This window comes from Bufo gargarizans, chromosome 7 (genome assembly GCF_014858855.1).
Source record: "Bufo gargarizans isolate SCDJY-AF-19 chromosome 7, ASM1485885v1, whole genome shotgun sequence".
NCBI lineage: Eukaryota > Metazoa > Chordata > Amphibia > Anura > Bufonidae > Bufo > Bufo gargarizans.
The window spans coordinates 78,051,684-78,079,496 of NC_058086.1; the positions used below are offsets into that span (position 1 = coordinate 78,051,684).

The 27,813-nt window shown below is 45.6% G+C and overlaps 1 protein-coding gene across 1 annotated transcript in view; it reads right to left on the bottom strand.

The window, feature by feature from the left end:
* SHISA8 (shisa family member 8) overlaps positions 1-27,813 on the bottom strand; it is a 953,154-nt gene that overhangs the window by 209,003 nt on the left and 716,338 nt on the right. Inside the window, exon 2 of the mRNA XM_044302281.1 lies at positions 6,474-6,595. Coding sequence (XP_044158216.1) covers positions 6,474-6,595 — 122 coding nt within the window. The remainder of the gene's footprint in view (positions 1-6,473; positions 6,596-27,813) is intronic.

Consider the following 27,813-nt stretch of genomic DNA (forward strand, 5'->3'; position numbering starts at 1 on the left):
TGCCCCTTGTCGAGTGTCCTGTGTGAAAGGAAGTTCAGCGCAGCAGGGGGGATCATGACCGATAAGCGCACTTGCCTAGCTCACGACAGTGTGAACTACCTCACATTTGTAAAAATGAATGAGGCATGGATCTCGGAGGAATTCAACACCTGTGAAGACCACGTATAATTAAATTTCCTCATGCCAGCCCACACATATCCGCTACCACCGAGAACAAAGAATGGTCCTTGTCTTATGTATATGCAGGGGCATAAAAGGCCTTTTCTGTCAGGTGAATGCCTAATTTTTGGGGCCTCTACTCCAGTGGCCTACAGTAAAATTGTTATTCAGTGACTGCCTAATGTACCTCCAGCCACATAATCACTTGTTCTTTTCTGTCAAGTTAATGAAGTTAATGCCTAATTTTTGGGGCCTGTACTGTCCTACAGTAAAATTGTTATTCAGTGACCGCCTAATGTACCTCCAGCCACATAATCACTTGTTCTTTTCTGGTCTTTACTGGCCTAAAATATTATTTTTCAAGGCTCCAGCAGGACACATTTTTGAGAGTTTCCCCTTAAGAAACATAAAAATGGCCCTGGATTTAAATACATATTTTTTGTGTTAATTTTTGCCATTGACCCCCCCTCTTGTATGTCACTGTCCATGTTGTGGGACTATTTGTGCACTTCTAGAAAGTATTTGGTGGCTGGAAATATGACCTGAAGGTTTTTCAGGTTCGCCTGCCATTAAAGTGAATGGGGCCCGCCACGAACGCGCGGTTGCGAAACGTCCCGGCCAATGTTCGTCCATCACTAATGATGATGATGATGGTGACACTGGCCACAACATCCAATACTTCTGAGTGGAGGAGCGGAGCTGGAGATAACTGGCTCCTGGGGAATGCTGGGGAGAATGGCGATCTGTAGACTCACTAGCTTACACAGTGACAGGTATATCTGACATCAAGCAGTCTGATGACTACTGGATCACCATGCCATTAAACCCTAGCTACCAGGGCAAATTGAGGGAATGGCAGATGTGGCGAGCTGCATACAACAGGAAACACTGTGTGTGCAGCTTGATGCATCTTATGGCAAGCAAATGCCTCCCGCCAGTGTGTCCCGCCATTGCAATCTCCTCAACATAATGGAGCAGTTTTTCTACGTGCCGCTGTAGTGGTCAGAGGAGGGAGAGACCGCAAAGCAGGATTCAAGTACAGTACAGCTGACAAGGAGACTGAAGCAAAAAACGGCTTTATTAAAGAACCAGATGTAACTGCCAGAAAATCGGATTAACAGTATAAACAGGTTTACACAGATTAAATGTACACGAGTTAGAATAAATGCGTTCCACAGTATACACATCAGAGTCCAGGCTACACTCAGCTAATATACTCCTATCTAGCCCTGCTACCCAGATAAGCACCGGTGCCACTCACAGTTCTGCAGATTCTCCTTGATCCCATAAGATACAGTCTGGCTCCAGGTTCGGTCACTTGTTTGTCTGTCTTTCTCTCTCTGGTTACAGCAGATGCAGATCTTCACCTAGTTCCAGCTCTGGCAGGAAGGATCCGGGTTGTACTGGTCTCTGACACACGGTCCCACTCCTCTGTAACACACTGTGCAGTCTCTTTCTCTGGGTCACAGCTGCAGCACTGTTCTCCAGCATAGCCAGCTTCTCAGGACTCCATCAGTCAGGCTCCATGTCCCATCACTAGCCTTTACTTGGCTCCTAACATGGCAGCCATCCTCTCACAGCTCTCAGGGCACTCCCACCTCTAGCCAGGACTCAAACCCCGGGAACTTCTGGCTCCTCCTACCTCTTGTGTAACTCAGAAAAAGTTCAGCTTCCTCTTTCTCAGAGCCACAGTGGCCTTGTGTGGCTAAAATAAGTTATTACAGTCTATGTAGCACCATATTGTAGATATCTGTGCAAAGAACAGTTATTCTAGGGGCTGACCCTTACACCGCGACAGGCAGAGGCCAGTCAGCAAGCTGACAACTTTTGTCTTAACGCCTAGGTTCAGGCCTACCTAAACTATGGCCAGTCTCTGTTGAATAACCTGTTCCCTCAAACCATGGATTTTTGGGCAGGCAGGCTGGAACAGTGGGCTAAACTGGCACAGCACATTCTCCATCTTTTTTCTTGCTCAGCCTTTTATGCCATTTCAGAGATTGTTTTCAGCGCCACAGGGGGTGTGGTGATACCCAAATAGAAAAATTTGTCCTCTGCCAGTGTCTAAAACATAACTTTGTTTCAAAATGAACCAAGCCTGGATTCAGTAGGATTTTCACACTCCTCCAGCTAATCACCTTGCTCCATTTTGCCACTGTTGCTATCTGTCCGTTTACCGGCACATTCTGTACGCCTGCTGCTGTGTCCTGCATCATGCCACTTATGCCACTTTCCAACCATCAAGTTCTGTATGGTTGTTGTTGCTGCAGACTGCATAATGACACATGCCAATTTCTAACCATCATCTTCTGTACAGCTACCATCATGTTTTGTACTGCTGCTGCCACCTGCATCATGCCATTGCTGGATGTTTGTTTACCTGCACATTCTGTACGGCTGCTGCTGCGGCCTGCATCATGTCACTTATGCCAATTTCTAACCATCATCTTCTGTACAGCTACTGCTGTGGCTTGCATCATGCTATTTATGCCAACTTTCAACCATCAAGTTCTGTACGGCTGTTGCTGCGACCTGTATCATGCTAATGTTGCCACTTGCCATCCATAATGTTCTATTCTGTACTGCTGCTTCTGCGGCCTCCGTCATGCTACTGCCGGCTTCATGCCACTGCTGTGACCTGCCGACCATCATCTTCCCTAAGGCTGCTGCTGCCTCCATTCATGCTGCTACCTTTCTACCAATATGTACCTTATGGCTGCTGCTGCTTCTCGCTGTTAATCCCCTACTGCCACAGCCATTAACACATCTGCCGCCACTATCACTACTACTACTTTTGCTAATACAACTAGTGTTGCGCGAATCGAAGTATCCAAAGTGGATTTTGATACGAATTTCAGGGAAAATTTCATTTGTAGCAAAGCCGACTTTCCTCGTGTTTTGTGGTAATGAATAAATTTTACCTGAAATGGTGGTAAAACAAAATTGTAAATCATACTCCCCTGATCTATTTGTGCACAAAGAGGCAGCCATGGCCATCTTGCTTGAAGATCCCACACAAAATCTCCTGCGAAGTGACATATGATGTCATCACATACCGTGCAAGATTTCTCACTGGATCTCCAAGCAAGATGACCACAGCAGCCTCTTCGCACTTGAATGGATAAGGTAAGTACAATTACATTTTTTTTTACTGATCAACCCCTGATAGGCCTTAATATGCATCTCAGATGCCGCGATAAATGCAGCATCTGCGGGATTCAATGACAGAGGGTGGCATTCTCCCTGTCATCGCACTCGCTAATTGCAAAGAAATTGTTTCATAAAATTCAGCGACACAGCCGAATAAAAATTTTAAGAACTTTTGCTTATCTCTAACTACTACCCATAGCCTTATATGTTACATTCTATACTGCTCCTGCTGCTGCCACTATTGCGGCCACATGCCACTGTATCAATACCCTAACCTTTCCACATTCCCATTGCACTGCTGCTACTCCCAATTAACAGGGAGAATTTTTTTATGCTTGTTCATGAGCCACTTTTTCTTCTGACGATCAACACTTTTGTGTGTCGTTCAGGTAGGCATTCCAACCCTGTCTAGACATAACTTTAGATGCTTGGTCCCCCCCAAGCCACTTTTTATTTTTTTTGCCCATAACACCATGTGTGTTTAAACATCATCTGCCCCTGATAAGGGACAGTTTAGGTAGCTTTGGAATATGAAAAAGCATGAGACATGTGCCGGTAGGGTGTGTTTATAAACACGCTGGATGTTAATGGCGTCAAATGTGCGTTTACCTATAGCTATGTATGTCAGTGTCACTTAGACATCATTTACTATGTGGATGTGAACCCATAGATTTAACTAAGTCCGCAATCAGCAATATAGGGAGCGGTGCGGAGTGGAGGCATGTATCAGAAGCCCACAAAAGTACTGTGAAGCACTTCCATGGAATTTCGATCCGTGCCTCCACACCATAAAAAAATATAATATTTTCTATTTTTCTGCAGTGCAGAATGTATCTGTTTTTGCAAACGGCATGCACATTGGGATGTTACCCTTGCATTGCGGACCACTATAAACACAAACTGTAGAAGCTTGAGTTTTGTTTTTTTTCCAAAAAGGCTGGCTGCTGAAATAAAAATTCTGCAGGCACTGCAGGATTTAGATGATTGCAGTGCATTACATAAAGCTTTCTACTTGGCAGCAGCTGCCCTCTGTATGAAACACACACATAACTGACCATTACTTTTTTATATAACTAAATATATCCCTAAACTATTCCTACAACACCCTAAGATGTCTTGCAGACACATTCAAAACACATGCTCTCACAAGGCAGAATAAGCTCAGAATGGCGTGTGTGCTTTTAAGCTAGCCCAGAGACCCCAGGACCTGCCAAATTATTTTCCCTTGAGTAGCTCACAGGCTATCAGCCTGTGAGCCAATAAGGGCAAGACCCATCCCTCCCAGGGTCATACGAACCTCCTTCTTCATCCTCCCTGCCCTGTTACCCTCCAATTTTCTCAGTAAATTGCAGGCACTTTGAGCCATTCGTTCAAAGCAAATTGCCAAACTTCAAATTCGTTTGGCAGCAGAATTTTTGTTAAAAGTTATGTCAAAATTTTATATAGTCAAATAAAGTTTGCGAGAAGAAAGTTTTAAAAATAGTGATATATTTTTAAAAGGAATTAACAAGTACATTCTAACACATAATGTAAAGTAAGGTTTACTATATTAACAGAAACATTGATCGAGGTTATAGACTGCTCAAAAAAATAAAGGGAACACCAAAATGCCACATCCTACATCTCAATGAATTAAATATTCCTGTCACAAATCTTTATTCATTAAATGCAATTGTTGAGAACAAAACATAGCAATGATCAATATAAATCAAAATTAATATACTATGGAGGTCTAGATTTGGAATGATATTCAAAATCAAAGTGGAAAATCAAATTTCAGGCTGATCCAACTTCAGTGGAAATGCCTGAAGACAAGGAAATGAGGCTCAGTAGAGTGTGTTGCCTCCATGTGCCTGTATGACCTCCCTACAACACCTGGGCATGCTTCTGATGAGGCGGCGGATGTTTTTCTGAGGGATCTCCTCCCAGACCACGATTAAAACATCCGTCAACTCCTGGAAAGTCTGTGGAGCAACATGGCAATGGTGGATGGAACGAGACATGATGTCCCAGATGTGCTCGATTGGATTCAGGTCTGGAGAACGGGCAGGCCAGTCCATTGACTCAATGCCTTCATCAAGCAGGAACTGATGACACACATTAGCCACATGAGGCCCGCCGTAGCATTGTCATGCATCTGAAGAAACCCAAGGCCCACTGCACCTGCATATGGTCTCACAACGGGTCTGAGGATCTCATCCTGGTGCCTAATGGCACTCAGGATACCTCTGGCTAGCACATAGAGGGCTGTGCGGCTCTCCAAAGAAATGCCTCCCCACACCATTACTGACCCACTGCCAAACCGGACATGCTGGAGGATGCTGCAGGCAGCAATACGTTCCTCACGGCGTTTCCAGACTCTATCAAGTCTGTCACATCTGCTCAGTGCGAACCTGCTTGCTCTCATCCGTGAAGAGCACGGGGAGCCAATGTTGAATGCCAATCTTGGTGTTTTCTGGCAAGTGTTAATCGCTTTGCACAATGTTGGGCTGTAAGGACAACACTAACTTGTGGACGTCGGGCCCTCATACCACCCTCATGGAGTCTGTTTCTGACAGTTTGAGCCGACACATGGATATTTGTGGCCTGCTGGAGGTCATTTTGCAGGGCTTTGGCACTGCTTCTTCTGTTCCTCCTTGCACAAAGGAGGAGGTAGCAGTCCTGCTGCTGGGTTGCTGCCCTCCTATGGCCCCCTCCACATCTCCTGGTGTACTGGCCTGTCTCCAGGTATCTTCTCCATGCTCTGGACACTGTGCTGACCGACACAGCTAACTTTCTTGCCACAGCTTATATTGATATGCCATCCTGAATGAGCTGGGCTACCTGAGCAACTTCTGTGGGTTGTAGACATCGTCTCATGCTACCTCTAGGCGTGAGAGCAATGACAAAATGCAACACTGACCAAAACAACAGCCAAAACGGATGAGAACAGAGAAATGGTCTGTGGTCACCACCTGCAGAACCACTCCTATATAGGTATTGTCTTGCTGATTGCATATCATTTCTACCTGTTTTCTGTTCAATTTGCACAACAGCAGGAGAAATTATTTCACAATCAGTGTTGCTTCATAACTGGACAGGTTGATTAAATAGAAGTGTGATTAACTCAGAGTTACATTGGGTTGTTTAAGTGTTCCCCTTATTTTTTGAGCAGTTGTACATCTTACCTATGCTGTTTCGTGGAGATATTCTTGGTATAACCTCTGTTATTTGAACCTGTATGCTGCCTCTGTGCCCATCATTTAAGAGGTCAATCGCGGCTGGCTGTTTCAGTAGGTCTGTCAGAGTCCTGAAAGCAGAAAATGCAAAGAAATAAGTACTACTCCCAAAATACTTTTAAAATGTACATCTCAATTAGAGATGAACGAATTTCTTAAAAATTTGATTCAGACGGTTTGCTGAATTTCCCAAAAAGATTATATTCGATACAAATGTATTCATGATGAATCAAATAAAATAAAAAAGATATTTCCTGGCTACTGAGAGCCTGCATAGTAGTGCAAAACACTGTGCATTGCATAAACATGCATAGGGAGTCCTCTGAGCTAGTGAAACAGTACTGTGAGTCAGTATGACAGATAACAGGCGTCACTCTTAGAATCACTTCATACATCATTCATTTGGTCAGTTGTGGGGCCAAAACTGACAAAATAACTCAAGTGTGAACTCAGTCTTACAGGTCAATATTAGCGTCAGGTATAACGAACCGTGCAGTGGCCCAAGATTGTACTGTAGAGTAAAGGGTGCACTCCTATTACACCGTCTGAGTCCACATAGATTTCTACAGAACCTGTTCTGTTACACGCTGAGACAGAGTCCCTCTGACAGAGTGGAGAGAGTGTCAGGAATACAATGTATTGGCAGAATGAGGTGGCTCTACTAATCAATGGGGATGGGATGGTGCTCTATATCTCAGTGTGAACTCCACACACCAAAAGATTAATACAGAAAAATAGTCAAGAAAGATATGGCACTCATATATCCGGAAGACTGCTCAAACATTTGATTTTATTATATTCAAATAGTCTGCAGGTGACAAATTACTAAAAATCATGCATCTAAAATCAACATACAAGATACGTAAATTGTAGTAGAAATACACAATAAAACCATTAAAACGTCACTAAAATGACGATTATTATATAAAAAGCTGAGGAATAGGGTATTCGTTGAACCTATGTGCCTAGCAGCAAATGTACTCAGGTCATCAAATAAAGGTGATCGTTCAGGCTGGGTGTCGATCAGACCATCGCCATATATTCGATAACCACAAAAATTCAATAACCGCAATCCACAATATACTCTGGTTAACAGATAGAATAGGCATTCAAACCAGAATCTCGATTAGATAGTCACCAAATATTCGGCATTAGTAGTCGCCATTAAACATGTTGGAATGCATTTGTATACTTTTCCCAGATAGCAGGAGGTGGTTTCAGTTTGATTATTGGCTGTGAGTTGCAAGTGTTGTATTGATCCAACACTATATATTTGGTTGGCTCACAAAGTCAATATTTCGTCATAGAAACACTGTATCAATTTCACAGATTAACATGAATAATTCGGGATTCCAGCTCTCTGGTGGCGTCCCACCTCTTTATGAGCTGTACTACTCCCTTACCTCCAAAACGCAAAAAAGGCTTTCCTCTGGTCTCTGCTGTTTCAGCGTCCCTTGTGCTTTAATCCTGGGTTGCTCCAAATAAGGTGGAGTGAAACAGTGTAGCTCCAGGGATTTCTTTAGCAGGCACGGGGCAGTCAGTTCTCAGCCAGCAGATAAGAGAGAGGTGCAGGTCCTGGTGATCTGTAGCGTACGCAGAAATGGTGGTATTAGAGGGTCCAAATTTCTCCCAGACGCGTTTCGAAGTCTTATGAGTTCTGACTTCTTCCTCAGTGGTAATCTGGAACCCACCTTACCACCTTTTTATATCCCATTTCCTGATTGAAATCCGGTGAAAACAAAATCCTGTCTTGGACCATGATAGCGGTTAAATAGAAAGTCTGGCCTGGATTTTGATATACAAAGTCACTTTGATGTTATTCGTGTTGTTAATCAAAAATATTGCATCTATCCATGATTTTTTGACTAGCAGATCAATGTAGTGTCAAAATCTTACTTTTGGAAAAAAAAAAAAAACGCATGGTGCAGTAACGGTGCGTTTTTCATGCGTTTTTTCCCCCAATGCGTTTTTTTTGTGCAATGCTGCTGAAAAGACATTCCTATCAAACTGGATAAAGGATTTAAAGTTATCTTAATTCTTTCTCAAGATATACCCTTTTTTTGTTACTAAAATAATCCTCATCATGTGAATAATCCCATAACTGATTGTAAAATATACATGACTAGATAAAAGCATGTTAAACCTTTAATAATTAAAACTTAGTAGTTGGAACTTTCATAAATAAAACTTTCAGATTTATATGTCATGTGAAGGCTTGTTTTGATGAATATGAGAATATGGTTCATATGGTTCAACCATATTCTCATATTCATCAAAACAAGCCTTCACATCACATATAAGTCCGAAAGTTTTATTTATGAAAGTTCCAACTACTAAGTTTTAATTATTAAAGTTTTAACATGCTTTTATCTATTCATGTATATTTTACAATCAGTTATGGGATTATTCACATGATGAGGATTATTTTAGTAACAAAAAAAGGGTATATCTTGAGAAAGAATTAAGATAACTTTAAATCCTTTATCCAGTTTGTTAGGCATGTCTTTTCAGCAGCATTGCACAAAAAAACGCATTGGGGGAAAAAAACACATGAAAAACGCACCGTTACTGCACCATGCGTTTTTTTTTTTTTTTTCCAAAAGTAAGATTTTGACACTACATTGATCTGCTAGTCAAAAAACCATGGATAGATGCAATATTTTTGATTAACAACACGAATAACATCAAAGTGACTTTGTATATCAAAATCCAGGCCAGACTTTCTATTTAACCGCTATCATGGTCCAAGACAGGATTTTGTTTTCACCGGATTTCAATCAGGAAATGGGATATAAAAAGGTGGTAAGGTGGGTTCCAGATTACCACTGAGGAAGAAGTCAGAACTCATAAGACTTCGAAACGCGTCTGGGAGAAATTTGGACCCTCTAATACCACCATTTCTGCGTACGCTACAGATCACCAGGACCTGCACCTCTCTCTTATCTGCTGGCTGAGAACTGACTGCCCCGTGCCTGCTAAAGAAATCCATGGAGCTACACTGTTTCACTCCACCTTAATTGGAGCAACCCAGGATTAAAGCACAAGGGACGCTGAAACAGAGGAAAGCCTTTTTTGCGCTTTGGAAGTAAGGGAGTAGTACAGCTCATAAAGAGGTGGGACACCACCAGAGAGCTGGAATCCCAAATTATTCATGTTAAGCTGTGAAACTGATACAGTGTTTTTTATGACGAAATATTGACTTTGTGAGCCAACCAAATATATAGTGTTGGATCGATACAACACTTACAACTCACAGCCAATAATCAAACTGAAACCACCTCCTGCTATCTGGGAAAAGTATACAAATGCATTCCAACATGTTTAATAGCGACTACTAATGCCGAATATTTGGTAACTATCTAATCGAGATTCTGGTTTGAATGCCTATTCTATCTGTCAACCAGAGTATATTGTGAATTGCGGTTATTGAATTTTTGTGGTTATCGAATATATGGTGATGGTCTGATCGACACCCAGCCTGAGCGATCACCTTTATTTGATGACCTGAGTACATTTGCTGCTAGGCACATAGGTTCAACGAATACCCTATTCCTCAGCTTTTTATATAATAATCGTCATTTTAGTGACGTTTTAATGGTTTTATTGTGTATTTCTACTACAATTTACGTATCTTGTATGTTGATTTTAGATGCATGATTTTTAGTGTCAGGAATACGTTTGTGTTGACGTCACTGTTTATTTTTTATTTTTTTTAAACTCGTTTTATTGAGGTTTAACATCAGGCATAAGTCAAGACAGCAAGAAGTAGTTACAGCCCATGCAGGGGAGTCCCTGACTTCACAAGCAAATATACAGGTACATATCACAAAAGACAATCAGAGGCAGTGATGCTGCGTATGAGAGCAGCAGACAAACCAGTGCAACATATCCCATTATTTAAACCTCCGTTACAATCCAATAAGTCAGTCAGCATTGGGTATTATTACCAAGGTTCCTCCGACACAGAATGCAAGTGAGTATGATGTAAGGAATGAGTTGAGGTACCCCACTCCCCCCACACCTTGTTAAATTTCTGCGGGCACTTCCTATGGATGTAAACCACTCTTTCCATAGACATAGCCTGATTTACTAAGCCTTTCCATTGACTAACTGTAGGGGGCCTGTCCGCCATCCACCTTAGAGCTATCGCCTTTCTGGCCAAGAACAGAGTCTCTCCTAAAAAACTCTTTGATGATGTGTCCACAATTCCTCATCTAATACTCCCAGAATACATATTTTGGGGCAGATTGCTATCGGGGCGGGTACTATTGTCAACAGGATCCCTACTACTCTCTCCCAAAAGGTCTGCACATAGCTACAGCTCTATATTAAATGCCAGAAGTCAGCTCCTTCCTCCTGACATCTGTGGCACCGGCTGCTAGGCAGTCTCCCCATTTTATACAACCTGAGAGGGGATAGGTAGCTTCTATGCAGTATAAACAGCTGAGTTAATCTATTGTTTACCGAAGGGGAAACCTTAGTGGGAACCAACAGAGCCTCCTCCCACTCTTCAGCATCAAGTGTAGGAAAGGTGGTTTTCCATTTTGCCTCCACCTCCAGTGGTTGGAGTAACATTCGATCCCCAAACAGCTGTGTATATAGTACAGAAATTATTCCCTTAGGGCCTTGAGACCTTAACACCCCTATCAAAGGATACTTGGAAATGCTGCGGCTCACCCCCCTAAACTGTGCATCCAAAGCGTGTCTTAGCTGAAGGTATCTATAAAAGAGAGTATGAGGAATCTCAAACTTCTCCTGTAGTTGTTGCAAAGATCTAAGTACGCCCCCGACATATAACTCTTCCAATGACATAATCCCCCAGCCTTTCCAAACCGTTGAACCCTCAAGGTTAACCAAGTGTGGGAACATAGGATTGTCCCAGAGGGGAACAGCATCAGGTAGATCTTTAAACGCGTTAAATTTGGCAGCCTTCCACACTTGGTTAGCTAGCTTATGAACAGGGAGTAGTCTCCCAGGGACTAAACCCGGGGACTCCAACACCGGCCACAGGGTAGATAGACAAAGGTGCTCCCTCAGCCAATACTCCGGCCCGGGTAACTCCCCCTGCCTCACCCACGGCGCAATATATTTCAGCTGACCAGCTAAGTAGTATAAGAAAAAGTCTGGTAGGGCCGCTCCACCTTGAAGTTTAGACCTCTGTAGCACTCTCAGAGAGAGTTTCCTCCTTGCCTTGCCCCAAACAAAAGTAGTAATTAAAGAATGGAGTCTGTCAAAAAAAAACTTGGGAATCGGGGCGCATGCATGCAACAGGAGATATAAGCCCTTAGGGAGCAGTATCATTTTAACTAAATTTAATCTCCCCATCACAGAAAGCGGCAAGGATTTCCATGTCTTAAACTTGTCAATAAACAGAAGTTCTATAGGGTCTATATTTCTCGCCACCGATGTATGAGGGTCCTTTGTAATTACAATGCCGAGATATTTAAATTGATCCACTACTGGCAGGTTATGAAAACTCTCCGGCCAATTGTGTGCCCAGAGAGGCATAATGACCGATTTCGTCCAGTTTATGTGCAAGCCCGAATATGTACCAAACTTCCCTATCACAGCAATTGCACCCGGTAGAGTCCGCTCAGGCTCATCCATAAACAGGAGGAGATCGTCAGCGTACAGACTTATCTTCTCTTCCATATTTCCCTTAGAGATCCCCTTAAAGGACTCGTCCTGTCTGATACGTAGGGCCAAGTGTTCTATCACCACAGCAAACAACAGTAGAGAAAGGGGACACCCCTGTCTGGTTCCTCTGTGAAGCGAGAATGATTCCGATTGGGTGCCATTAACTAGTATATTAGCTTTGGGTCTCTGATACAAGATTTCAACCCATCTTATAAACCTTGGGCCGAATCCAAATTCCCGTAGGACCTGCAGGAGGAAAGGCCTTAGCCGTGTCAAAGGCCTTAGCCGTGTCAAGAGACGCCATGGCCCACCTTCTCCCTTCCGCCGCCCCTATCTGTGCTATGACCTGCGCTCTCCTGATATTTTCAGAGGTAGTCCTGCCAGGTATAAATCCAGCTTGGTCCGGGTGCACTATAGATGTTATCACTTTGTTCAAGCGGGAGGCGAGTAATCTAGTCAGAATCTTATAGTCTAAATTTAGCAATGAGATTGGCCGATAAGAGCCACACTCATTTGGGTCTTTGTCTGGTTTTAATATCACTACAATAGTAGCATCATATAGCGTTTCAGGCAGTTGATGCTGCTGAAACGAAGCTGAGTACAATTCACGGAGTTGGGGGCCTAGAATCTCGCTATATTTAGAATAGACTTCTACAGGGATCCCATCCGGGCCCGGCGCCTTCCCAGCCGGTAGATCATGGATGGCTAGCTGTATTTCTTCTAAGGCTATGTTCGCATCTAGCAAGTTTCTATCCTCTGTGCTAAGTCTAGGATGAGTCACCTCAGCAATATAGTCGCTCAGCTCCCCCTCGGTGTAGTGCACTGCGGAGCTATACAGTGTTTGATAGAATCGCTTGAAACCATCTAATATGTCACCTACGGATTCCACCAGTAGTCCTTCTGGGTTCAGTGTACGCAACACTGGGGGGGACAGCTGATTGGCTCTAGCAATATGTGCTAAAAGCTTACCCGCTCTATCTCCAGATTCAAACGACTGCTGCTTCATAAAGAATATCCTGCGCTCACTTTTTTCTTTAAGATGCAGCATGTAGGACCTGCCCCTAATCATCCATTCCATTCTATTCGCTTCCGTGGGGTCAGAACAGAAAGCGGCCTCAGCTTCCCTACATTTAATGTGCAGATCTAATTCCTGTCTAGCTGTATCCATCTTCACATAAGATATTGAGGACTTTAAACAACCCCTCAGGTAGGCTTTCAGGGTGTCCCATAGTAATAAACTCTCAGTCTCCTCTCCTTGCATGTCCAGAAAAACCCGCAGCTGGTCAGAGATTCTATCGTTCTGGGTTAGGAGAGAAAGCCAGAAAAGATGAACTCTCATCCCCCCCCCTTCCCCAGAGGCAGCCCCGGGGATATTCAGCCGTGCCACAACCGCAGCATGGTCCGAGGGTCCCTGCGGCTCATAAGTAATATCAGTTAAGTCTGTGTATACTACAGCGTTGCCCAGAATATAGTCAATTCTCGATAGCGCGCCTCTAGCAGGGGTAAAACAGGAATATTCCTTTAACTGCGGATTTCTGAGTCTCCACAGGTCCAGCCATCCCATCTCTGCAGCTATTCTAAATAAGGTGGTGGTCGGTGGGGTCTCCACTATCCTTAGACCAGGTGACCTGTGCCTGTCTAGCTCCTCCTGCATAACCATATTAAAATCCCCCATACATAGCAGCCGGCCCGAGGGAAATTGTGCCGCAAATCCCAGTGTAGTCTGAAGTACCGAGATTCTAGCCGGAGGGGGGTTGTATACATTAATAATAACATAAGGAACATGACTAATGAATCCATATACCATCAAGTATTGACCTTCTGGATCTGCTATAGATTGCTGCGGTTCCCAAGTGAGGCCCTTACGGACCAGAATGGATACTCCTCTAGAGTGTGAAGTACTGTATGCTTGTAATGACCATTGCTTAACAATTCTATGTCCAGTATCAGCTGTCAGATGAGTTTCTTGAAGTCCTAGAATGTGAGGGCTATACCGTCTAATATGCGAGAACACTGCAATTCTCTTATTCGGAGCCCCTAAACCTCTCACATTCCAGGACATCACCACCAAGGACCCCATAACGTAGACACGGGGTGTCCCCCTACATAATTCAGGATTCTGCTAGAAAAAGGGAGGAACTTCCATCGCATCATAAGGGTTTGCCTCTCGCTCCCAATCCTTTCAGATTCCTGAGTTGACCATGCCTTCAATAACATAATAAACACATAACAGAACATGTGAAGAACCAACATCTCTGAATATACATCCAGTGCATACATCATAATGCTAGTCCTGTGGCAGTACATTCGGGGACCGGTACGGGAAAAGGAGTGTTAAGCCCGTACTTTGTGCAAGTGGAGTAGAAAATTGCACCATAACCTGAATATAAATGTAGTGGCAAGGCACCATATGTCGCTGTTCACATCGAAAATACTTGCAGTCCCGATCTAATGGCACAATCAGTTAGGCCTTGGGCGCCTGGAGATCCAGTCCTCAGCTTCTTTCAGATCAGTAAAGAACACCGGTCTGTCCCCATCAATCACACGCCTCAGTTCTCTGAGGCGTCTCTTAACTGAAACGAAGGTGGCCCTCTTCTTCTGCAAATCCGCAGAGAAATCCGGGAATAATGACACATTAGCATTATCATGCTTCAGCGCTCCCTTGTTCCTCGCTTGACTTAGGATTAAGTCCCGGTCTCTCCAGTTTAGTAGACGGGCCAGCAAAGGCCTCGGGGGGGCGCCCGGGGGAAGAGGTCTGGCAGGGACCCTGTGAGCTCTCTCAACAGCATAGGCCGCAGAGAATGCGGCGTCAGGGAATTGGGCCTTAAACCATACCTCCAAGAAGTTGGCAGGATCTCGCCCCTCCGCTCTTTCAGGGAGCCCCAGGATCCTCACATTGTTGCGCCGAGCACGGTTCTCCAAGTCATCGCACTTCTGCCTCCATAGCCCAACAGCTCTCTCAACCTCTTGTAGTCTCGAGTCCAGCGGTCTAGTGTAGTCCTCCAGTGCCGACACACGATCCTCTGTCTGCTTCACTCTCTCCCTTAGTTGGTGGACGTCCTGTCGTAACAGGCCCAGGTCCACCCGCACCTCCTCTATTTTGCATATAAGAGAGGATTGGCATGAGGAGATCGCCGTTAGGAGCTGCTCCGACATCACCTTCAGTGTAATCTCGGGCTCCCCAGTATAATCAGGCTCTATCTGTTGTGCAGCCTGGCCACGCGTCACCGCTGCACGTGGAGTGGCGGGAGCCGCGGCGCCATGTTGATTTTCGTGGCGGGCATACTCCTTAAGCTTTTCAGCCGCAGATTGTGCCTTACTAGGACCCATGTTCTGTTGCCTGGGCTTCCTTCTTCTCCTCTGCACTTGCCACTCTAAATTTGAAGTAGGCAGCTTGGCAGGATTAGTCAGGATTCAATACAGGGAACGGAGCCGCTCTCAAGTGCGTGCGCTCATGCCGGCAGTTAGCCACGCCCCCGTCACTGTTTATTTTGCCCTTCTTCTCATCCCTCATAAGAACAACCCCAAAAAAACAGATCCTGTCTTTTGAGCATCCCCCTTCACAAGGTCAGAGTTTTCTCAGTATTCCATTAGTATTGCTAGGGCCCAAAAAAAACCAGAAGTGGATCCAAAACAGAGATGACCCATGAATTGAATATTTGCATGTCTGTATTTTGTACCCACTCCTACTGTTGGCTTCCTAATCATGATCCAATCCTGATGCAAAATAGAGACCATGTGATACAGGTCTGACGGCTGCTCCAAAGCCAGGATCCATTGTGTTTCTCATTTTTCCAGACAGATCAGAAGAAAGGTAAAATAAATGGCGATCTCAACAAGGCCAAACAAGGACCATAGCAGCCCAGTGACAGAGTTTATGAGGTGGCAACAGCATGGGGAGTCAAGACAGTGGCGCAGTGACAGCATGGCAAGGTGGCAACAGCATAAGGAGTACACAGTCTCCCAGTCACAGAGCGGTGAGGTGGCAATAGCATGAGAAGTCAACACAGTGGCCCAGTCAAAGAGAGGTGAGGTGACAACAGCATGAGGAGTCAACACAGTGGCACAGTCACAGAGTGGTGATGGTGGCAACAGCATGAAGAGTCAACACAGTGGACCAGTGACAGAGTTGTGAGGTGGCAACACAGTGGCATAGTCACAGAGTGGTTAGGTGGGGGGCAAAAGCAGTGGCAGTAACAGCAAAAGATGGTGGGTGGCAGTAGGAGTACATGGCAGCAGATATTTGGAATCAGGCGGGTATCAACATCCAAATAGTGGCTGAAGCAGGTGGCCAGAAGAAATGCGTCTCTTATCACAAAGTTTGGGTGTGGCACCCCGAATGATCTACTCTGATGCATCAGGCACTGATGTGTAGAAATCCAGGCTGATCCACACCTGATTCATCTTCGCAAAGGTCAGTCTCTCCACATTTTGCGTGGAAAGGCGAGATCTCCTTGGGGTAACTATGCCCCCAGACGCACTAAACACCCACTCTGATGTCACACTACTGGCAGGAAAGCTTGTCCAGTGCAAGCCAGTTGTGGACACAAATCAAGTTTGGCTTCCAGTAGTCCAGGGGATCTTCCATGTGGGATGGCAGAGTGCAGTCCAAGTATGCCACCACCTGCTGGTTGAGGTTCTGCTCCATGTCTTGCTGCTGGTGGGTACTTCACTAGGCGGGTGAAGAAAAGTTCTCCAGAGAGATTTTAGACTTAAGTTGCTGCTGATGGAGCTGGTACTGCTCCCCCCTCCAGCACCCATGGCAGTGGAACGTGAGTGCAGAGGGCCCCACTGGTCAGACCTTTGTGAGGATGGCGCACATAGGCAGCGGCCAACTGTCTACATAGGATGTTTTGATAGTAGTTCAGTTTATATTCCCTCTCAGCGGGTGGAAAAAAAGCCCCCACTTTGGAATGTTAGCGAGGGTCTAACATGGTGGGGAGCCAGTAGTCATCCCTCTAATGAATTGTGACATTATGGCTGTCACTACGCAAGAAATAGAGCATGCATCAGGCAATAAGCGCAAGGGACTCGGAGGGGCTCCCTGCCTCCACTGCATACTGCCACTGTGTCTCTGGGTCATCTGCCTGGTCTTTCTCATCACCATCTACCTCCTCCTGCTCCTCCTCTCCAGTCACTTCTGCTGAAAAACACCCATTTCTATATATATTGCTTGTGCGTGAATGTCCTCCTCATCCAATTCAGTTCCCACAGCGCCCAGATGGCCATGAGATGTAGGTGCCACATCTCCTGTCCCCTGGCCAGACAGATTTAGCAGCATCTGTTCCAGGACATGAAGCAGGGGAATGACGTTGTTGATCCCGTAGTTTCAGCAACTGACAAATAAAATGGCCTCCTCAAAGGGCCTGAGCAAACGGCAGGTGTCATGCATGAGCTACCACTGGATAACGTCAAAGTTACACAGAAGAATGCTCCTGTCCACCTGTATCATCAAGAAATCATTTATGGCTTTCCTCTTCCTCAGCTTTCCTCTGTCGGTCCGCCATGTGAAGTGTGGAGTTCGAATGGGTGGAAACGTTGCATTTGTGGCGATGTTGGGGAATGCCATTCTACCTTTGCAGCTCAAGAAAGGTGTGCTTTAAAATGTAAGAGTGGCTGAAGTGCATGCAGTTTCCTGGCCATTTTCAGGATGTCTTGCAGATGGGTGGAAGACTTCAGGAACCGCTTTACAACCAGATTAACCAAATACACCATGCAGGGCACATAGCTCAGTCCCCCTTGACGCAGTGCCAACACAATACTCTTCCCATTGACGGTGACCATGGTTCCGATCTTAAATTGGCGAGGAGACAGCCATGATTCGATTTCTTGATGAAGGACGCAGAGCTGTTCCTCCCCTGTGTTACTCCATTTGCCCAGGCAAACTAGGTGCAGAACAGCGTGACACCCTGCACATGTGGTATTCTGGAGGATCACTACGAAATGTGCCTGCAGTGGAGGTTGAGGAGGCAGCAGAGGACATTGGCACAGGACCCACAGCTTGAGAACGTGGAGGCGACAGTGCTGTCACCTGGCCAAGTTGCTGTTGTGGCTGGGCAGGAACCACATTTACCCAGTGGGCCGTAAAGGACATATATTGTCCTTGACTGTAGTTACAGCTGCACATGTCAGCGCTGCCATGAACTTTAGCAGATACTGACAGACTCAAGGAATGGCCCACCTTCTGTTCTACATGTGTGTGCAGGGCTGCTACTGCCTTTTTGGAGAAGTAATGACGGCTTGGGACTCTCCACCTTGGCTCGGCACAAGCCATCAGTTCTCTGAAAGGTGAAGATTCCACCACTTGGAAAGGGAGGGACTGTGGTACCAACAACTTGGCCAGGAGCATGTTCAGCTTCTGCGTTGTTGTCTATTTGCAATCGCCTCTGGGATCGATTGCTGACAAATTGTCTGACGGGGAGGAGGAGGAGCAGGAGCATCAGGATCAGTAGATGATGGGAAGAAAACACTGCTCCCTTCTGCTGAGGTGGTGGAGCCTTGACTTTCGGAAATGGGGTGCAGGCCACTGGGCGATGCAATGGTTGCTGCCTCAGGCTGTACCACTACATTACACCCTGTTCCAAAAACAATTGTGAAAACAATCTCGGTCACCTGTGATAATTAGATTGGCAGATGAGCCCAATTTAAGGAAAAACTACTAAAGGAGGGTGTTCCACATTATTAAGCAGAGCACCATTGTTCAGCAATATGGGGAAGAAAAAGGATCTCTCTGCTGCTGAAAAGAGGGAAATAGTTCAATGTCTTGGACGAGGTATGAAAACATTAGATATTTCACAAAAACTTAAGAGTGATCATCGCACTATTGAGAGATTTGTGGCTGATTCAGAGCACAGACAGATTTGTGCAGATAAAGGCATATTGAGGAAGATTTCTGCCAGATCCATGCATCGGATCAAGAGAGCATTTGCTAAAATACCATTACATAGCAGCAAACAGATATTTGAAGCTGCTGTTGCCTCTGAAGTCCCACGGACATCTAGGTGTAGAATCATCCAGAGTCTTGCAACTGTGCATAAATCTTCTATTCGGCCATCACTAACCAATGCTCACAAGCAGAAAAAGCTGCATTTGACAGAAAAATAAATGAAGACTAATTTTCAAACAGTCCTGTTTACTGATGAGTGCCGTGCAACCCTGGATGGTCCAGATGGATGGAGTAGTGGATGGTTGGTGAACGACCACCCTGTTACAACAAGGCTGCGACAGCAGCAAGGCGGTCGTGGAGTCATGTTTTGGGCCGAAATCATGGGAAGAAAGCTGGTCAGCCCCTTTAGGGTCCCAGAAGGTGTAAAGATGACCTCTGCAATGTATGTGGAGTTTCTGACTGACCACTTTATTCCCTGGTACAGAAGGAAGAACTATGCTTTCCGTAATAAAATCATCTTCATGCATGACAATGCATCTCATGCTGCAAATAATACCTCTGCATCAATGGCTTCTATGGGGATAAAAGGAGAGAAAGTCATGGTGTGGCCTCCATCCTCCCCTGACCTCAATCCTATTGAGAACCTTTGGAGCATCCTCAAGCAAATTATCTATGAGGGTGGGAGGCAGTTTACATCCAAACAGCAGCTCTGGGAGGCTATTCTGACATCTTGCAAACAAATTCAAGCAGAAACTATCTAAAACCTTGCAAGTTAAATGGATGCAAGACTTGTGAAGCTGCTATCAAATAAGGGGTCCTATGTTAAAATGTAACGTGACCTGTTAAAATATTTAAAAAGTAAAAATGTTGTTAAGATTAGCTTTTGATTTCAGTAAATATGCTGCAAACACAACAAATGAAAATTTTCAGTTCTTTATAATCTATAAAGTGTTTTGAAACGCACTGTGCGTAATAATTTGGAACAGTATTTGCATTGTAAGTTTTTTTATGTTTAAAAAAAATGCTGTTATCATTAGGAGGTTTGTTCAATAAAGTTTGAATTGTACTCAAAGTTGATAACATGAGAATTATGCTGACTGTTATTTACACCCATTATTTAGGTAAATGAGAAAAATCCAGGCCACTTTACCACAATTTTCCCAGGCCACTTTATGTATTGACAAGGGCCGTGGTGCCAACATTGGCACCCTGGCTATGCTTCACCTTCTGCCCACAGATTCTGCAAATGGCCGCGCTGACATCCTCTAGCTGCTTTATGAAAACTTGCCGCACTGCTGAGTATGGCATCTTTCCCCCACCACTCCCTGCTGACTGCCTGCTACCTCCGTGAACCTGTGCACCACTACTTATTTCAGAACAGTTAGGCTCCTGCATAGCAGGCGGTCTACCCAGGGTATGTTTGGCAGCCATGCTATCACCCTGCTGACTCGGCCGCTGCCTCATGGACAAGCTGCCATGCTCTTCTCTGGATGATGATGATGAAGCCTGCTGTTTACCCAGCTCCCACGTGCGATCGACCACATCATCATCCACTACTGTCTGGCGTCACTGATGTCACCCTAACCAGTTTCAGGGCCACGTGCCTGACAGCTCACAACACCAGTTCCTGCGCGACTCTCATGATCACTACTTGCCCGCCTACCGGAGGAAGCTGCAGATCACTCCTCCAGATCTTAGTTGGGAAGTAGCTGCTGACTGTTCTCTAGAATCTCGTCCTCGCTAAAAAGAGCTGACACACAGCTTGTTCCCGGGCCATGCCAACTAAGGGTTGTGTCCGAGGAACTCACGACTCTTGGTTGGGAAGACACAGTCAACAATTCAAGGATCGCTGAGTTACTGGTCAAGACATGACTGCTAGATGACACTGGGAGCTCAGGCCTGTCGCTGCAACTGCTGTTGCCACCCTCTTCTTCTGCTGCTAGCTCTGCCTGCTCCAGAAATATTTTAGCCACTGCCCGTTACCTTAGAAGGGCCTGTCACATGTCTATCTGACATACTGTAAATTCAAAGAAACTGCAAAGGTAAAAGCATTACTATCAGACTGAAATTTCACCATTGTAGCTAGAGTAGAGCGGACACCTGGATGTTCGGGTTCGGGACCCGAACTTGACCCAAACTTGAACCCGAACCCCATTGAAGTCAATAGGGACCCGAACTTTTGGGAACTAAAATGCCTCTAAAATTGTCCTGGAAAGGGCTAGAGGGCTGCAAAAGGCATCAAAATGTGCTTAAGAGTATGGCAACTGTTCTGCAATCAAATGTGGATAGGGAAATTACTTAAAATAACATAAAATACTGAAAAATTAAAAATAACAATCTGGATCTAGGAGTAGGAGGTTGAGGAGGCGGTGGATGGGTGGATGTGGCGGTGTAGGTTGACGTGGCGGTGTAGGTGGAAGTGGCGGTGAAGGAGGAATAGATAGCCAACACTGATTTGTGTTATTTTTTATTTTTAAATTGGGGTATCCCCCAAAATATTGGAACATATGACAAAATAAAACAAAGAATAAGTGCACTTGAGTACAAGAATGGATGGTTGACGCTGGTATAAATGTCTATTGTGCACAAGGTGCGGACTAGTCCTGTGGGATCCATGCCTGGTTCATTTTAATAAACGTAAGCTTGTCCACATTGGCTGCGGCCTGTGATAATGCTCTCTGCTGTGCTAAACACACGTTCACACTATACACTGGCTGCAAGGCAGGTCAGCACCTCCAAGGCTGACAAAGCTTTTCCACATTTTGGCCATGCTAACCCTGCCTTCTCAGGTGCTGGCGGTGCCCCAGCTGCATTGGTGACCTCTTCCTACTCCTCTGCCTTCGCCTTGTGCTTCCACTGTGCCCCCGCTGTCAGGTGGGAATGCCATCAGCAGCGTGCGCTTGTAGTCGCGCATCTTCCGATCAGTAACAGATGTTTTCACTAAATTTAGTTCCCTGTCAGCAATGCAGAGCAGGGGTTCATTCACGGCAAAAGGGGGTTCATGTCACCCAGCAATAGAACAGAGGATTTTGAGAGATTTAGGTCCCTGTCACCCAGGCACAGCAGTGGTTCATTCACGGCAAAAGTGGGTTCTTGTCACCCAGCAATAGAACAGAGGATTTTGAGAGATTTAGGCCCCTGTCACTCAGGCACAGCAGGGGTTCATTCACGGCAAAAGGGGGTTCTTGTCACCCAGCAATAAAACAGAGGATTTTGAGAGATTAAGGCCCATGTCACCCAGGCACAGCAGAGGTTCATTCACGGCAAAACTAGCTTCTCGTCACCCAGCAATAGAACAGAGGATTTTGAAAGATTTAGGCCCCTGTCACCCAGGCACAGCAAGGGTTCATTCACGGCAAAAGTGGGTTCTTGTCACCCAGCAATAGAACAGAGGATTTTGATAGATTTAGGCCCCTGTCACCCCGGCATAGTAGGGGTTCATTTATGGCAAAAGGGGATTTGTGTCACCCAGCAATAGAACAGACGATTTTGAGAGATTTAGGCCCCTGTCACCCAGGCACAGCAGGGGTTTATTCACGGCAAAACTAGCTTCATGTCACCCAGCAATACAACAGAGGATTTTGAGAGATTTAGGCCCCTGTCACCCAGGCACAGCAGAGATTTATTCACTGCAAAAGGAGGTTCTTGTCACCCAGCAATAGAACAGTGGATTTTGAGAGATTTAGGGCCCTGTCACCCAGGCACAGCAGGGGTTGATTCACGGCAAAAGTGGGTTCTTGTCACCCAGCAATAGAACAGAGGGTTTTGAGAGATTAAGGCCCCTGTCATCCAGGCACAGCACAGGTTTGTATACGCCAAAAATGGTAAAATGTCACCCGACAATTGTAAATAAGAATTTTTTAAATTTCGGGCACTAAAACTGGCACTTTTTTTGCATTAAAATGGCTCTATAATAGTCCTTGAAAAGGCTAGAGGGATGTAAAAGGCAGTAAAATGTGCTTAAGAGCATGGCAACTGCTCTGCAAACAAATGTGGATAGGGAAATAACTTAAAATAAAATAACTAAAAATTACAAATTATTAACCTGAAGAGGAGGAGGTGAATATGGAGTCGGAGGTTGAGGAGGCAGTGAATGTGGTGTTGTAGGTGGAGGCACCAAGGGAGGAGGAGGATGTAGCCAACAATGTTTTTTTATTTTTTTTTATTGGGGTAGGTAGCCCCCTAAATATTGGGACAAAAAAATAAAAATAAAATAATAATCATTGCACTTGACTTGAGTACAAGAATGTATGTTTGATGGTGGTATAAATGTTTATTCTGCGGAAGGTACAGACAAGTCTTGTGGGATCCAAGCCTGGTTCATTTAAATGAACGTGAGCTTGTCCACGTTGGCTGTGGACAGGTGGCTGCGTTTGTCTGTAATGACGCCCCCTACCGTGCTAAATACACGTTCAGACAATACACTGGCTGCAGGGCAAGCCAGCACCTCCAAGGCATGAAGGGCAAGCTCAGGCCATGTGCCCAATTTGGAGACCCAGAAGTTGAAGGGGGCAGACCCGTCATTCAGTACATGTAGGCGTGTGCACACATATTGCTCCACCATGTTGGTGAAATGCTGCCCCTGCTAAGAAATTCCATATCAGCTGATAGTGCTGGTTGTTGTGGCATGCTGACAAAGCTTTTCCACATTTCGGCCATGCTAACCCTGCCTTCTGAGGTGCTGGCGATGCCACAGCTGCTTTGGCAACCTCTTCTTCGTCATCTGCCTTCGCCTTGTGCTTCCACTGTGCCCCCGCTGTCAGGTGGGAATGCCATTAGCAGCGCTTTTACCAGCATGCGCTTGTACTAAGGACGGTACGTTGTCCTTGTAACGGGGATCCAGCAGCGTAGCCACCCAGCAATCAGCACAAGTTAGAATGTGGGTAACTCGGCGGTCGTTACGGAGACACTGCAGCATGTAATCACTCATGTGTGCCAGGCTGCCCACAGGCAACGAAAAGCTGTCATCTGTGTGAGGTGTATCATCTGTGTCCTCTGTATCCCCCCATCCATGCACCAGTGATGGCCATATGAGCTGGTCTGGGTGCCACCCTGCTGTGAACATGGTTCCTCCTCCTGCATCTCCTCATCCTCCACCTTGTCATCCTCCAGAACTGTGCCCTGGCTGGACAATTGTGTACCTTGGGTTTGTGGGTGCAGGAACCCACCCTCGGAGTCACTTGGGAATGACTGGCCGGAAACCCTACGAAATTATCCCGCTTCCTCCTCCTCCTCCTGTGCCACACCCTCTTCCATCATCGCAAGGAGGCATAGAAGTGGGATAGTAACGCTGAGAACGGCGTTATCGGCACTGGCCATGTTGGTGGAGTAGTCGAAACAGCGCAACAAGGAACACAGGTCTCATATGGAGGCCCAGTCATTGGTGTTGAAGTGGTGCTATTCCGCAGAGCGACTCACTCGTGCATGCTGCAGCTGACATGTCGGGATAATTTTTAAGGAATCTCTGCACTACCAAATTCAGCACATGTGGCAGGCAAGGGATGTGCGTCAAACCGGCTAGTCCCAAAGCTGCTACGAGATTTCGCCCATTATCGCACATCAAGAGGCTGAGCTTGAGGCTGAGCTTGAGGCTGACTGGTACAAACTATTCATCGGTCTGTTGTTCAAGGCCTGTCCACAGCTCCTGCATGGTGTGGAGTTTGTCCCCCAAACAGATAAGTTTGAAGCGCCCTGCAATCCTCGGTGGTGGAAGGACATGCGCCAAACTGCTATCCGCCTCATGCCCAGCTGCCACTGCATTTACCCAGTGTGCTGTTATGGAGATATAACGGCCCTGACCGTGCTTACTGGTCGACGTATCCGTAGTCAGGTGCACCTTGCCACAGATGGCATTGCGCAGTGCACAACTGATTTTGTCCCCTACTTGGTTGGGAAATTAAGGGATGGCTCGCCTTGAAAAATAGTGGCGGCTGGGACAGCCACCTCCATAAGGCCTTTAAAACTATCCGTCTCCACCAGACGGAATGACAGCATTTCAAAGGCAAGTAATTTAGAAATGCTGGCATTCAGGGCTAGGGATCGCAGGTGGGAAGGAGGGTACTTCCTCTTCCTCTCCAGCGTTTGGGATATGGAGACCTGAACGCTTCTGTGTGACATTGTTGAGATGCTTGGTGACCCAGGTGTTGGTGTTGATGGCAGATACTCTGTTTGTGGGGTGCCAGGTGGCACTGTCACTCCAGAGGTGGATGATGACTGCAGAAGAAGAGGAAGCAGGAGGAGCCAGAGACCTTTCTTGGTTTTTGAGGTGTCTACTCCACTGCAGCTTGTGCTTTGCACTTAAATGCCTGGTCATGCAGGTTGTGCTCAGGTAGTGAACGTTTATGCCTCGCTTCAGGCTCTGATTGCACAGCGTGTAAACCACTCGTGTCTTTTCATCAGCACATTGTCTGAAGAACTACCACGCCAGGCAACTCCTTGGAGCTGGCTTTGGTGTGCTCGGCCACTCCGGTTTTGCACCCTGCTCCCTCTTCTGCTGTGCTGGTGGCTCTGTGCGACCACCGCCTCTTCCTCTGAACTACATCGGTCACTTGCATGACCTTAATTCCATGTGGGGTCGAGGACCTCATCGTCCTCAACATGTTGTACCTTTTTATAGGTAAATGCATTGATATCCAATTATTCTAGTCAAGATGAATGTTCATTGCCTTTTAAGAGCCATGCTCGACTATAGTTGCAATGAGCAGGACACTGGGTCAGTGGGGTTGCTATGCAGTGGGTCAGTATATATGTGTAATAGTTTGTGACACCAATTGCAGCTTGCGAAGGTACTATAGCAGGGCCCTTTAACATGTTATAGCTCGTATACCAGGTGAGTAATGCCAGAGGGGGATAATGTCTCTGTGTAGTGTCAACGGTGTCTCCTACCTTAGCTTCGGCTGGACTCCTGAATCCTGACTCACTTGCAATAAAATTGAGTGTGGTTAGCAGGAGTAATTGAGGAATAATTGAGATCCAAACAGGCAATAAAGTCCAACTTGAGTTTACTAAATGGCAGCTTTGTTCCATACAAATTACAGCATAAGTCTTGGGTCCCAGCAGTGTCACCACCAGACATCTAAGAAGCTCTGACAGACGTTCTTCAGAACCTGCTACTTGAGGTTTCTTTTGTTTTGCTTTCGTTTTCTCATCTCGTTAGCCTCTCTCAGCTGTCATCTAGTTGCACTGATTGCATCCCTTTAAATCCCTTCCCATACTGCATTACTTTGCGGTTTATACAACTTCCTGGAGTGTGTGCATGCTGGACGCTACTACTGAGTCTTCTACAGATAAGTTTGTTCATTCATTTGTGTTTTCCTGTTTGCTGGATCCTAGGTGACCCTGACTCCCTCCGTATTAAGTGTAGGGAGCCGGTGGTCGTGTTACCTCACTATTATAGGGTGTTCAGGTGTCATACAGTCGATGAACGAGGATATGCAATCATCTACCATAGAGATTGTTGCATAGGCTGAGCAGTAAGGGAGAGAGCCAGGGCTGTTACAGGGCTTACCCTTTGGTTCCTTAGTTTTGGATCCAGTCAGTCAGATTTTCATTTTGTCTTCTAGTTTCTGTACACCTTCTGTGACATTATAAACCGCCAAAACCGTCTCAAGCATGGATCCAGTTTCACTTTTGACTGAACACATGCAGGGTCTTTCATTGGAGGTAGCAGATCTCCGTAAAACTGTTTCTCAGTTTCAGGTGACCGGTTCAGCTTGCGTTCATGGAGTTTGTTCTGAGCCTAAGATCTCGCTCCCGGATACGTTCTCCGGGGTAGTGAGAATTCATTCAGTCTCATTCAGTGCACAGGGGTCTCAGTCACTCTCAATCCCTTCTGAGCAGGAGCCCATGCAGCTGGGTTTGCTTGCCTCTGACAATAGAAGATTCAGCTCTCATAAGAAGGTTTGTTTCTGTTGTGGAGGTATAAATCATTTGGCAAATGTTTGTCCCTCTAGGAGATTCAGGCAGTTTTTTGAGAGCAATAAAGAAACAAAAAGAAAAAAATCCTCTAAAAACGTTCCATCTGTTACTATTGGCAAGGTTGATGCGGAAATTGAAGGTTTTCCGTTTGCTTGTAGTTCACGTTTTGTCCTACCTGCCAGGGTGGCGCTAGAGAGCAAGAACATTTTTTGTGAGATTTTTGTAGATAGTGGAGCAACTGTCAATCTCATTGATAATCAATTTGCTATAACTCATGGTTTCCAGGTATGCACTTTGGGAAAGGATATTCCGTTTTTTGCTATTGATTCCGTTCCACTTTCTCAGAAATCGTCAAAGGGCATAGTTCACAATATCTGTTTTATTGTGAGTGATACTCATGTTGAGGATGTGTCATGTTTCGTCCTAAGCGGGTTGCCTACTCCTCTAGTGTTGGGGCTACCCTGGCTCACTAAACATAACCCCACCATTGATTGGCAAGCGAGGCAAATAAATGGTTGGAGTGACTTTTGCAGAGAGAATTGCCTCACAACATCTGTTTCTGAGGTTTCTACTAAGACTGTACCATCTTTTCTCTCTGAATTTTCGGATGTGTTTTCTGAGAGTGGTGTTCAGGACTTGCCCCCTCACAGGGAGTACGATTGCCCTATTAATCTAACCCCAGGCGCCAAGCTGCCTAAATCTCGTTTATACAATCTCTCCCAACCTGAAAGAGTCGCTATGCGTGCTTATATCTCTGAGAGTCTGAGAAATGGACACATACGACCCTCGAAGTCACCTGTTGCTGCAGTTTTTTTCTTTGTTAAGAAAAAAGATGGTTCTTTAAGACCA